Below are 12,752 nucleotides of genomic sequence, written 5' to 3'. Positions count from 1 at the left end.
TTTTTTTATGAGGCTGAGACAAAATGCAGCCTGCTGCTTGAGGTCTCCCCAAGGAAGAGGAGATCGGAGGAGAGTAAAGGATTATTTCCATTCAGTCTGAGGCCGAGGCAGGGTGTTAGGTGTTGGAAGAAGGGATGATGGAAGCCCACGGAGCGATGGTCTTTTGCTGGTGCTGGTCCCTGGGGGACCACTGATAAATGCACAAAGCAGGGCAGCAGTAAGAGCCCTCCCAACTGCATCAATGCTCAAAATAATGGAACCGGCAGCTGGCTTTCAGGTTTCTCCCCCTTCTCCTGAGCTGCCCTGCGAAGGCGTGCAAAGAAGCAAAACCAAATCATCCTTTGCAAGCAGCTCCCCTGGGCTCCAAGGAGCCTGCGGAGCATCTGCCGTGCTCAGCGAGGCTCCTGTGCGACCTGCCAAAACGGAGCAGCCAAATCTATTCCCCTCTCCCTCATGGTGCAGCTACAGGGCAGGGACGGGAGAGCAGCTGGGCAGAGCGCTCCTCGGGCAGCTGCTCCGGAGGAAACCGTACGCGATGGCTGAGAGATGGTGCCCGCATCTCTCACTTGCTCAGGCTGAACTGGTCCTGCCTGCAAACCACAGGGGATGGTTCAAAGGACACATTTCAAAACCAAATAATCAAGATGCAAATTTGCCTCCGAGGGTGGTTGCGTTCAAGGACCACTGGGCAGCCACCAGACAGCTGAAAGCACAAGGCTTGCTTTTTAGTTTTATTTTGACTAGATGAAAACCTGCAGCAGCTGTGGAGGTGTAAGGAGGGTAAGGCAGGATGATCACCAGCCTTGGGCGTAGCTGGGTCCATAGCAGCTCCTGAATCCTGCTCCTAAAGCTGCTCTGCCGCCTGCTTTATATCACTTAAAGCACTTTTCATAGGAAAATAACAACATAACTGATTCTTAGCTGAACAGTTCAAAATGTGGAGCCCTGCAACATGCTTCCGCTAGACCCAGCAATCAGATCAGGTATTTCTTTCCTGTGGTGTTAGTTATTGACGAAGAAGGAGCACACTGAGCGCAGGAAGACGCAAACAGCAGATGATTTCTTTCCTCGCAGCTCCAGCTCCTTTCCAGCCTACAAAATGTTCTCTTTTAGCTCTTCCAAGTTTAGTCACATCAATACTTCGGTGGCTGCAGTTTACCCTTTCCTGTAAGCATCCTCCTGCTGCAGCCCCTCTCTCTCATCCTCACAGCGCCCAAAAATCACCTCTGGTGACCTCCTCCACCCATCCAGCTCTGTCTCTGAGCGGTTTCGGATGCCTTCAGTTTTGGGTGGTGCCCTTTTTTCTCTTTCATTGCTAATTCTGCGAAAGATTGTTGTGTTTTTTTCTAACATCTACGAGCAGAAACACTTTGGTTCACCATCTTCACCTCCGGTATGGTATTATCTCACAGGGTCACTGTCAGATTTGGTTAGTGCTTGTATGGTACGTTGAAGGTTAAGGTGTGTGATGAGGATTTAAGTATTTGAGATTCACATGTGCTTCATGGCTGTTGACTGTGGGCTCATAAAAAACAGAAAGGACACTTTTGTGCGCAGAAAGGTGGTTCCAAGCCATCTCTGGCCCCTCTCTGAGACCCCTGCGCCTCTCTTCATGCCAAGCAGTGAGGCAGTGCCTGCCAGGCCCTCGGGGCCACGTCACCCCCAGGGTACAAAGTCCCTTTTGGGGGCTTTGACCCTCTGGCACACGCCAGACCCCGGGCGGCAGGCTATGAAGGCTGCGCGGGTAAATCCGCCCCTCCAGAGCCCTCACAACGGGTGAGCTGAGCGAAAGGCGACCCTGCCACTGGCACACACCTGCCGAGCCCTCACAGCAATCTGAGCCCGCCCTGCGCCCCCAGCCCCTATTTAAAGCAGCTGGGCCCCCCCTCCGCCAATCGCGGCGGGGATGGGGCATTCCTCGCAGCCAATGGAAGGCTGGCTGGAGGAAAGGGGCGGGGCGAAGCGCTCCCCCGGCTCGAGCCGGGCAACTGTGGTAAACAAGCGGGCGGGTCTCCCGGCTTTCCTGGCGTTTGGAAGAGCCAACGGACGAGGCGAGGCTCCGCCAGCCAGCCAATAGAGAGCGAGGGCGGAGAGCGGCCCTGAGGGAGAGCGTCACGGCGGGCAGGACCTGGTCTGCTGATTGGCTCGGGACGCCCCCGCCTCCTCCTCCGAGCGACCGTTGGTAGGAGGAGGGGCGGGGCGAGGGGCGGGGCTGCCGGCGCTGTCGCAGTGAGCGGCGGTGGAGGCGGGCGGTGCAGGCGGGCTGCGTGTGCGGGCACCGGGCAGCGCAGCCCGGCGGGTCCCCTTCGGCGGGGGGGAAGGCGGGGCGGGGAGGAGGTGAAAATCAGAGGCCTCTAAGTAGCTTGATGCAGTTAGGTAGTTCCCTCCTGGATGCTTGGATGGGCAGGGGAGAGGAGCTGCGCCCTGGAGAGCCCGGCAGGCAGCCAGCCTCTTCCTCCTCCTAATTTAACGGGCACTTGTGAGCGCTGACAGCAGCGAGGGGTCCTCGCTCTTGAGATGCGCGGGCAGGACTGAGAAGATTTTGCTCACTGTAGGACCCAGAGTGGCTTGGATTTGTCAGAGGGGTGAGTAAACAGGGCTGGGGGTAGGAAAGCGTCTGCCAAGCAGGTTTGACGGCGTGTTTGGGGGGCAGCGCCGTTCCTACCCGTAGGAGTAAGGGTGATTTGGGGCTTGTAGGCAGGTCTTTAAAACGTGTCCTGCTTTTTGAAAGCGGTCCTGCTTTCTTTCATGGTCTGAAAGTTGAGCTCTGTCTCTTCCACCGCACATAAGGAGGGGACTGGAGGCGGGGGGGGAATGAATAACTCTTAACGGCGAGGCAGAGATTTGGGAGCAAGGGGGGATTTGCCGGGATCTATTGAGCAAAAACAAAATCCGTAGATTTTTTGCCTCAAGAAACTTAGCCCGAGCCGAGCTTTCCGCATGGCTTGTTTGCAGCCCCATCGTCTCCGGCCCTCTGCGGGCGAAGGCAGCTCCTGGCAGCCTGGTGAGGAGAGGAGCAGCCTCGTCCCTGTCTGTCTGCTCTCTGTCCCTGGGCACTCTGCCCCTGCCGGGGTTTTCCTCGCCCCTCGTCAGGGCGCGGATCCTCCTCTTGGCCCCAGGGCTGCCCCGCCAGAGGAGCCCGGCAGCCCGCAGCTGTAGGGGATGGTGCAGAGCTGGGAGCTGCTCGCAGACTAGAGAGTTGATGGCAAGTCCGGAGAGAGGGAAAACGAACTATTGTGGCTGGAGCGGTGGTGGGGGGGGGGGGAACGGCTGGGGAGGCGGCAGACCCTCCGGGACAAAGGCTTATAACGCCGGCTGCATCCTTCTTGGTGTTGAATGAACGCGCTCTTATCTCCCTCCCCTCGCAGAAATGCTGCAGCATGAACCCACCGCCTAGAGAGAAGGGATCGCACCTCCTCGGCACCGCTCCCTGAGCCAGCCCGACAGCAGCCGTCCGGCGGGGAGCTTGCACGGGGGACTGACGCCGGGAGCAGCCCAGCCCTGCCGCTCCGCCGCCCGGCTCCGGCGGGATGCGCTCGCCGCCGCCTTCATGCTGGAAGGGGAGACTCTGAACCGCCGCTCCGCGCCCTGCGAGCCTCTCGGGCAAGGACCCCGGGCAGCGGCGGGGCCCCGCGGCGTAGCCCGGTCCGGAGCCATCCACGTGTCACTCGCCGGCGGTCCCCGGTGAGGGCGCCCGCTCCAGCCGGTGGTACCGGGGGGGCACCCCTGAGCCTTTCGCCGCAGAAGCCAGCGGCGCCCCCCGGGGTGGCGGCGGCGGAGCCCGCCGGGCGGCAGCGATCCGGTGCCCCATGGTGCTGCTGCGGAAGCTGCCGGGCATGCCGGGCTGGCCGGCGGCGCTGGGGCTGCGGCTGCCGCAGAAGTTCCTGTTCCTGCTCTTCCTCTCGGGCCTGCTCACGCTGTGCTTCGGGGCCCTCTTCCTCCTGCCCGATTCCTCCCGCTTCAAGCGCCTCTTCCTGCCCCGCCGGGCCACCGCCTCCGCCTCCTCCTCCTCTTCTTCCTCCGCCTCCTCCGCCTCCTCCTCCTCCACCCGCGACACCGACCTGCCCCGCAGCCCCCCCGCTGCCGCCGAGCCCCGCCACGCCAGCCCCGCCGCCCCCCGTCGCCTCCGGGAAAAGCTCCGCACCGCCGCCCGCATGGCCGGACCGCCGGCCCACACCGCGCCGGGCTCCCGGCAGCAGGTGCAGGGCGGCGAGCGGCGAGCCCAGCCCGCCACCGGGGCTCCCTCCGCCCGGGAGACGCGAGCTCCGTTCCGCTTCGACTACGAGCGGCTCCGCCGGAGCCTCCACCACCCTGTGCGGGGCAGGCGGCCCGGCGAGGACCCCGAGACCCGCGCCCGCAGGATGAAGATTAAAGAGGTGAGGAGCCCCCACGCCGCCCGCACCCTCCCGTCACGGCCGTGTCCCCCCCTCAGTCAGCCCTCACCTCCCTTCAGTCAGTCCTCACCTCCCCTCACGGCCATGTCCCCCCCCTCAGTCAGCCCTCGCCCTCCCCTCCCGGCCATGTCCCCCCCTCAGTGAGCCCTCACCTCCCCTCCCGGCCATGTCCCCCCCTCAGTCAGCCCTTGCCCTCCCCTCACGGCCATGTCCCCCCCTCAGTCAGCCCTCACCTCCCCTCAGTCAGCCCTCGCCCTCCCCTCACAGCCTCATCCTCTCCTCATTGCCCCCACTCTCCTCACACACCCCTCGCTTCCCCAGCCTTGCCCCCATTTCCCACACAGGCCCCTCGTGCCCCTTTCTCCCTCCTTTTCCCAAGGAAGGTGACAGGAATCGGGGGGGGGTGTCTCTTTCCGGGGGGGTGTCCTGCAGCATGGCCCTGCGCCTGCGAAGTGTCGGCGGGCGCACGTGCCTGTCGGCATCTGCACACACCTCCTCTCACTGGAGAGGAAATGTTAGGGCAGCGTGATAGGGTGTGACTAGAAATTAGAGAGCTGAAAATTAGGCAAAGGGAAATTTCAGCTTGGTTATTAGGAAAAAAAAAAAACTTGCTTGGCGGGAGGTGTCTGTGGTTGTGCAAGAGGCTCCCTCCCCGGAGTATAGGCATAAACCTGGCTGCTTTACACAAAAGCTGGTGGATGACAAAACTTGCGTTGGTCCATGGGGATGGACGGACGGACGGGATGTGCCCTCACAGCAGTCGGGGAGGAGGTGTGAGGCTGGCTGTGCCTGTAAATCATTTTGTCGCTTACTCCCTGTGGAGCTGGCTCGGGACTTGTTACCCACTAACAGCAACCTGAAGGCTGCCCTCGCTTAGACCCCACTGAGCCTGGGTAACCTCCTCAGTGGGGTTACAGGGGTGTAACGGAGGGGAGAATGTGGTCTGGTGCCTACAGTTCGTGCATAAAAGCCTGGCAGCCTCGCAAATGTTGCAGAGCAATCTGTGACCTAGTTAACCAAGAGCTATAGATTCTGTGTAGTATTTGATTGTGTTTGTCGTATCTTTTGCTATGATGGATAACCAACTTGGAGTGAGTTTTGGTCTAGTAAGAGGTGCCAATAAGTAAAATGCACGGATTTAATTAAGCAGAGTATAAATTTCCTGGATTTGTTCTCTCGCAGAGGTGTAGGCATTCAGCAAAGATGCTGCCCCAGGTTGAACAGAGAAGGAAATCAGAGTAACACACCAAGGGCTTTCATCTGCTGTAACCTGGGTTTTAAAAACAGTTTTTTAAAGCTCCCCTCCTGATAACTCTGTCAGTCATTAAAACAAAGGCTGCACCACTGGTAAAATTCCAACTTCTGCCAGGCAACCAGACACAACACACCCAGGGGTGCTGGGTTTCTTTATGATCCCAGGCGTGATTGAGCCATCCTTCCGTTCTGCATCTCAGCTTCAGGGTATTCAGAATATTCCTGTACCCGGCCCTGTCGTTTGCTTGGAGTTGCAGAGTGTGTGCTTGAATATGCTGCAGGCTCCCACTTTCAAGGTATGCTAGGATAGCATGACATACCCGTGAATAACCCAGCTTCCACTCTGTACAAACAAATCAAATTGGAAATCAAATTTATGAAAGCTAGTGGAATTCAGTCCTTTATTTGTAGTTAATTATTTTTTAAATACAGGATTATTGCAAGTTGTATGGATTCAGCCCCATCTGTTTATAACAGCCATAATCAGTGCCGGGTAGCAGAGTTAGATTTTTCAAGGATGAGAATCCATAAATACTAGTTTTATGCTGACAGCTAATTACTCTTCAAACAGAGCCCTTATTCCTTAAAAGTGCCTGCACTTCTATTTATTCAGAAAGAGAGAGAGAAACAAATATGGTGCTGAGATATGAGACTGAATGTGCAAAACAAGGGGTGGTGGTACAGCTTGTGGAAGAGATAAGGTGTGTCCTTTTCTTGCGAATCAAAAAGACATGAAGAAAACTAACCAAGAGAGGTTAGAAGACAAATGCTGTATAAAAAGAAACAGATGGGTAACAAAAAAATTGCAAGGAAGAAATAAGTCAAGTCATGATACAGCATTTGGGTTAGCAAATATTCTTCACATGATGTGAGAGATGCCAACAGAGGCAGGTAGTGGGTTTTCTGGCTGTTTCAAGGTGTTGTGTGCAGTAGCAGCAGGTAGCTTTTCTCTCCTTCTTCCAGAGCTTTAAGCCTTGTAATTTGCTAAAATGTGTTCTAAACTGTCCTGCTACTTAAAGTTTTGGGTTCCACACCCCCCCCTCCCTTAGGCCATTCTTCGAGGTCAGCAACCAAGTAACAGGGAGGATGGATATGGATGGGATTTGTTGATATTTTTTTTCCCCCATCTGTCTGCCAGAGCCTAGATGAAAGCCAGGAGAAAGAACTGGTGCATGATCAAAGAGTAGGGCTGATGCCCAACCTAGAGACTTGGAACTTTCTATTTTCTCATAGGACCCTTCAATCTGAGCAGGAGTCCGAGCAGGCGTCTGCTTTTTCCCACCCAACCTCTAAGCTGCTTGATGCTTCAGCCAAAGAAGAGGGTGTGTCATTAGTTTCTTGGCTGTTATGTGTGGAAAGTGTCGACTAATGTAGTCCTGCTAGACTTTTTCTGCTTAAAAAGATAGTGTTGTCCAGAGTGTGAAACCCACCACTGTGGTGTCTCCCACTTTACTGCTGTTTGGGAAAGCTCTGAGCAGCACTAGGGGCACCGGAGCTGTTTGCAGATTAAGGAGTCTGGCCAGGCGTATATCTGCCTCACGCACTTGTGTGCTTTGAATGCCGTGTTTCCTAGTAGTGCAGAAAGGAAAAGAGGTGGATTAGCAAATTGAAATGGCACGGAGAAGTCTGTTAAAAGAAGTAAGTGCTGCAGTGAGCTGGGCTGACGTGTGCATGCAGGTATGCTGCTTTGCACTGGTGGGTAACTTAGCAGAGTGGCAGACTTCTTAGGTTCCACTTACCTTGTTAAAGACAAGTCCGGAGTCAATAAGCAGTTGTTTTCCTGAGAAGGAAAAAAGAGAGCACCTGTATTGCACAGACTGCTTACTGCAAAAGGTCATTGGTCACCTGGAGAATTGCCTAGGATATACTGCTGTATGTTACTGTGGGCAGCTGAGTACTGTGGGCACTCTGACCTTTTGAGGAAAACTGCAATAAAACCAAATAACAATCTCCCCGTGCTGCCAGTTGGGAAATTTAAAAGGGCCTGGGATTATTCAACTTTTAAACTGACCTCTGAAAAACGTATTAGTTCTGTAACTGATCAGTCATGCATGGCTTCAGGGAATAGCTAATTTTTTACATGTGCCAAATACTAATCACTGATATTCCAAAAAAAAAAAAGAGAAGTGGTTGTAGTCGGAAAGTGACTGCAGAAATGCCACAGTGGGATTACGTATTTATTTGCTCTCAACAATTTCCAGATCAAATTGGCTCAGTGAAAAGTCAAAATGATTTCCCCTCCAACTGCCGCTACTGCAAACTCAGCCTCGGATCTGGGAAAATCAGACCATGTGGTTTCTGCCTTTTGCATCATAACCAGTAATAAAGATTTTGCTGTTGGAGCTGAGCTGACAGTTTTGCTGGTGATGAATGAAGGAAAACAGACTGCTTCTTGCTGTACTGTTGCAGTGTTGACTTCCTGGGTCTCATAGGTAGGGAAGCGGTGGGGAGAGAGAACAGCATTTCTCTGAAGTATTTTTACACCAACCCTGCTAATGCTATCCAGTGCTTGAGGACAACCACTGCAACCAGCTAGGCCAGAAAGTGTCCATCAATGAAATTAAACTAGCTAGCTTACTTCCAGTCATGAGATGTGAGAAAAATGTGAACAGTAAAAGACATTTACTGGTTTTTCTTTTTCTCTTTAGGTACAAAAGGCAAGTTTTCTTGCCTGATGTCTGAGAATACCTAATACCTTAACCTAACAGTGTCCTTTGTCCCTTTCAAACAAGGGAATATGTCAAATTCAGGCAGGCTTTTAGTCCGCTGCTGGGATCGTACCCTTGGGTTTGACACATGCATTAATTTCCTCCGGATTAGTAATACTGAAGCCTATTTGTTTTACAGTGCAGTTCTCTTCATCCTGGCTTTTCTTCCTGTCTCCACCTTCATTTGCCTCACCTTGCTGTCTGCTGTCCTCTTTTAACACAGCTCTAAAGATGTATTTGCTTTTGAAAATCAGACCCCAGGGGGAAGAAGGCCATCAGAGTCTGTGTACACAGTTATCCTGCATCACTCTGCAGATTAGCAGGTACCTTTTAAGGTAGATCAGTCTTTTAAACACAAATATCTTGACAGTTTGTCACTAAAAGATAATTGGCAAGAAACAGAAATGTTTTCAGGAGCTCAGCTTTTGTGGAAAGTTACTTGGTGTTGGTTGCTGAGTTCCCTTTGTGCGGTTTTGACAGTCCTGACCCGTGATCCCTTCTGCAATGAAAGAGCGTGGGTTGTTGGGGCAGAGCTGGGGAAGTGCTGCTTGTTCTCCTTCTGAATTTGTGCCGCAGCCCTGACCCCTGGTGGGAGAAGTGTCTGGTCAGACGCTCGTTCCATCTTGCGCACCTTCGTGGAGGCAAGCCGTGGGTATTCTCAGGGGATTTTACATGGGTGCACGAGCACCGGGAACTGGATTGTGATCACCGGTTTATTGAAAGCAGGGCTCAAAACAGATCTCGGTTTGAGTTACAATTGGCCTGTTGGTACAATGCTGTGAATCACATTATCGGTCGTCCCTGAGCTATCTCATTTCTGAAGCCAGCAGTAAACAGATTTCAGACATCTCCCTTTCCCTACACTGCGCAACTTCTATTCTTCCATTTGGAGAAAATGCCTTTTCTTTCTGTAATCTGGGGATGAACAGTACTCCAAGCAAATAATGTAATCCATCAGTGGCTTCAGTACGTGAGTAGTACCACGCACGGTTCTAGATGGAAGTGCACCTCCCCATGCACACATTTTTCACTGAGGCCTGTGGAGAACGTCTAATCCTTTGTGCTGGTCAAATGTAAATCCAGTGACTTCCAACAGACTTATTTTGGACGCTGGGGATAAAGAAAACCGTTCCCAGTAAAATACTTATTATAATAGAATAGAATGATGATCTCAAACCAGTCAGGTATACTGTGATCAGATCATAGTTCTTTCTCTGGGATAGAAATACCTTTGCAATGAGAGAATTTCTCTGCAGTTTGGAGCACTGGCTGGCTCCAGGCTTGCTGGAATTTTCCTTTGCTCCATGCTCCTTCTCATGCATTTATTTACTGAACCTGTGAAAAAGGGTACTATACTGTAAATCCCACAAATGGTGCATACAGTATGTTTTTTGCTTCACTAGCCTCCGGTGGATTCATGCAAACAAAATTTAGACCTAACCTGTCTCAGCCTCTTTCAGCTGTAGGGTATACAGTTAATTGACTAAAAATATATTTGTTCTGTTGGCATAATGCATGAGTATAGAAAATACTTCACATGCTGTGATCGGTGCTACAGTGCTGCTTGCCTTAGAGATGCCAGTGATACCTTAGTGCACACTATTACGGATGTTACTCGAGCTGAGGACATTTTGGAATTTGGGAGTACTGTGCAATTTGAAGACGTTTGTTCTTATCTACAAAATCTAGCACTGAAAGCACTTGTTCCACAACTAAATTTGGTGCGAGACTAGTTTATAAACTGCTACTTAAAGACAATGCACTATTTGCACAAGAGCAAAATTGTTGAGCGTGGACCTCTCCAGGCAGAGTACAGGTAATGACCGAATGCAAGTGCTGGACATGGTGAAATGAGTTTCCAGGACACACACAAGCGTGTTGTGCAGAAGGACCTACACCTTGCTGAATTCAGTAAATACACATAAGCTCTTTGAAAGTTCTCAAATATAAAGACAAGGGGATTAGGGCAGCAGGGCTGGAGCCTGGCTACGGCCCGTCGGTGACATCCTGCTGTAACCACATTCGCATACCTTCAGGGAGCAGGACTGAATGTGGCTGTGGTCTGAGTGGGGGGTCTCATAGCTGGGGGGCTGCGCTAGGTCAGGTGGCCTACTGTGCCTCACTGCATGGTACCAGTGGTGGGCCAAGCTCCCGCCACCCCCCACCCTCACCCCCCCATTCTGCCATCAATCTGGGAACTGTGTATATTTTGTTGTGCAAATATTTACTAAAAAGCAGTCACCTCGATTAAGATTCCATCTTTCCAGCCAAAATATTTATAGACTTCCGATTAACTTTTTAATCAACGATTAAATCTGCCCCTTAATGGGAGAAAGATTTTTGTCTAGTGTTCTTTCTTTTGGATCCATATGCGAGACTTTACCAGATGATATTAATCAATCATGTTTGGTTTACTCTATTAGTCTATTGTTTAGATTGTTTATCATTTTGTTTTGATGGTTTTGAATATGTTTTTCAGTATTTAAAACAATTCAGATTTTAGATGGGAGACTGAGAGGGGGAAGGGAGAATGTATCTTAGATCAGTCTGTCATTTAGTTCTGAATATAAAACTGACATGAAGCTGTCAAAAGGAGAAAGCAGGAAAGAGTATTCACTTCATTGGTGGGAAGAGGAAATCTTGTGCTTGGAGCATTCTAATTTTTAAACTTAGGAAAGAGACCAAATTTACATTCCCCAAAAAAGTACCTTTCACTGAACGCCGTGAATGGATTTGGCATGAGGAGCGAACACACTCCCATGATTGCTGTCTTTACTGCGTATCCCCTTGGCGCTTCAGTTCATCATATGACACAGTATTTTGGAAGGGCTCCAGAGAAGCTGTCATGGGCAGTGGTGTCAGTGATCCATGCATAATGCGAGTGTATTGTGCATGATGGACCCAAACCATTGTAGGAAAGAGAGCACAGTGGGAACACTGAAGGACTGCATAATAAACATCCTCTATTTATGGGACAGGGATGTTACTCATTTGTACTCTTACTAAAGGGGGCAGAGCACCTACTGTTAATTAGAACAGAACACTTGGTCCTGGGTTCTGTTCCTGACAGCAGATTCATCGTGTCACTGTATGGATCCAGTATGCACATCTGTAAAATGGGCACAATTTTTTTTATCCCTGATCCAGCAAGCTAATATGCGGCAAAACTGTTTCCTCTCAGGCACTTCAGCATTCCCTGGGAGGACACTGGAGCATAAGTAATGGCTAGAGGCTGCACTAAACTGAAGTGACTTTAGTGCTTCCCTTTTGCATCTACTTATCTTGCCAGCAAAGACGCAGAGTCCCTTGTGTGTGTATCTGCTGCATACTAGAATCAAAGGAGAGATCTCGACGGTGTTTGAAAAGGGAAAGTGTGTTCTTAAGACTTACTTCTTCCCTTAGCAGAAAGGTAATGGAGCCTGGCTTTCTAGGAATAGGAGTCCTGTGTGCCGAAACCCCTGTACGTCCTTAGATCCCCCTCATGCAGTTTGCGACTTTCCCCATCCTTGTGCTTGTAGTTTCTTCTGTGTCACCCACCCCTGCCCAGTGGTGTCTGTTCCTCTTCCCAGTGTCCCCCCTTGGCTGTGTAGGCCAGAGGCAATGATCCAGCTCCGGGCGCTTGGTCCCCGTAGCTGCCCGCTGCTCAGCAGGCTGTGGCTGAACGGAGCAGGAGTTTGTGCTGCTCTCCTGCCTTTAGTGGGGCACTCTGTGGGTCTCTCCGCCAGTCTGCTGGTAATTTGCACTGAACTTTAGTTTCTTTGTGACCTTTACCCTCTGTCAAACCCGATTGAAGTTTTCCAGCTCAGAAGTTACCGGGGAGGACAGGCAGACGACAGCGGAGCAGAAAACAGTTCTTGGGCTCATTTGAGCTAATTGTTCTGATGGTTGTGATTGAGTGGGAGCCAGGAACTCGTTAGTTCTAATCTGGCCTCCAATGCTTCTATTGCATGGCCATAGAGCTGTTGTTATATTTCTCTCTCTCTTAGTTCATTAGTGGGTAGAACGATATCCTAAGAGTAAGGCTGTAAAGAATAATAAATGCAAGAGATTTAGAAATTCTACAGCATCTCATCGTGCCAACAGCACTTGCACAGGACGATGATATACAGTGAAGCTATATGTTCAGTACATCCTAGGGAATGTCTCTTCTGTAAGAGCTGGTACTTGCTTCAGAGGAGGTCAGTGACAGAACTCCCACTGATTTATAGAGCAAGATGGCTCTGAAGACTGTCTGTACTGAGAATTGGAGCCATGTTAGTAACGTCCGAGCAAACCGTGTTTAAAACAGGGTTCTTGCTCTAATTGTGTTAACATGATTTCCCTGGGCAGTAAAGAAAGTGCATAACCGTGTACTTTGCAAAGTAACAGAAGATAATTATAATGTAATCACATTTCA

General features: G+C 51.3%; 1 protein-coding gene across 1 annotated transcript in view; it reads left to right on the top strand.

Annotated features, from left to right (window-relative positions):
- The first annotated feature begins 3,758 nt into the window (after positions 1-3,758).
- MAN1C1 (mannosidase alpha class 1C member 1) overlaps positions 3,759-12,752 on the top strand; it is a 63,634-nt gene continuing 54,640 nt past the window's right edge. The window contains exons 1-2 of the mRNA XM_050909709.1: positions 3,759-3,998; positions 4,080-4,376. Of these exons, the coding sequence (XP_050765666.1) occupies positions 3,810-3,998; positions 4,080-4,376 (486 nt within the window). The 5' untranslated portion in view covers positions 3,759-3,809. The remainder of the gene's footprint in view (positions 3,999-4,079; positions 4,377-12,752) is intronic.

Source organism: Gymnogyps californianus, chromosome 22 (genome assembly GCF_018139145.2).
Source record: "Gymnogyps californianus isolate 813 chromosome 22, ASM1813914v2, whole genome shotgun sequence".
Lineage (NCBI taxonomy): Eukaryota > Metazoa > Chordata > Aves > Accipitriformes > Cathartidae > Gymnogyps > Gymnogyps californianus.
This window is presented reverse-complemented; position numbering and strand designations above follow the sequence as displayed.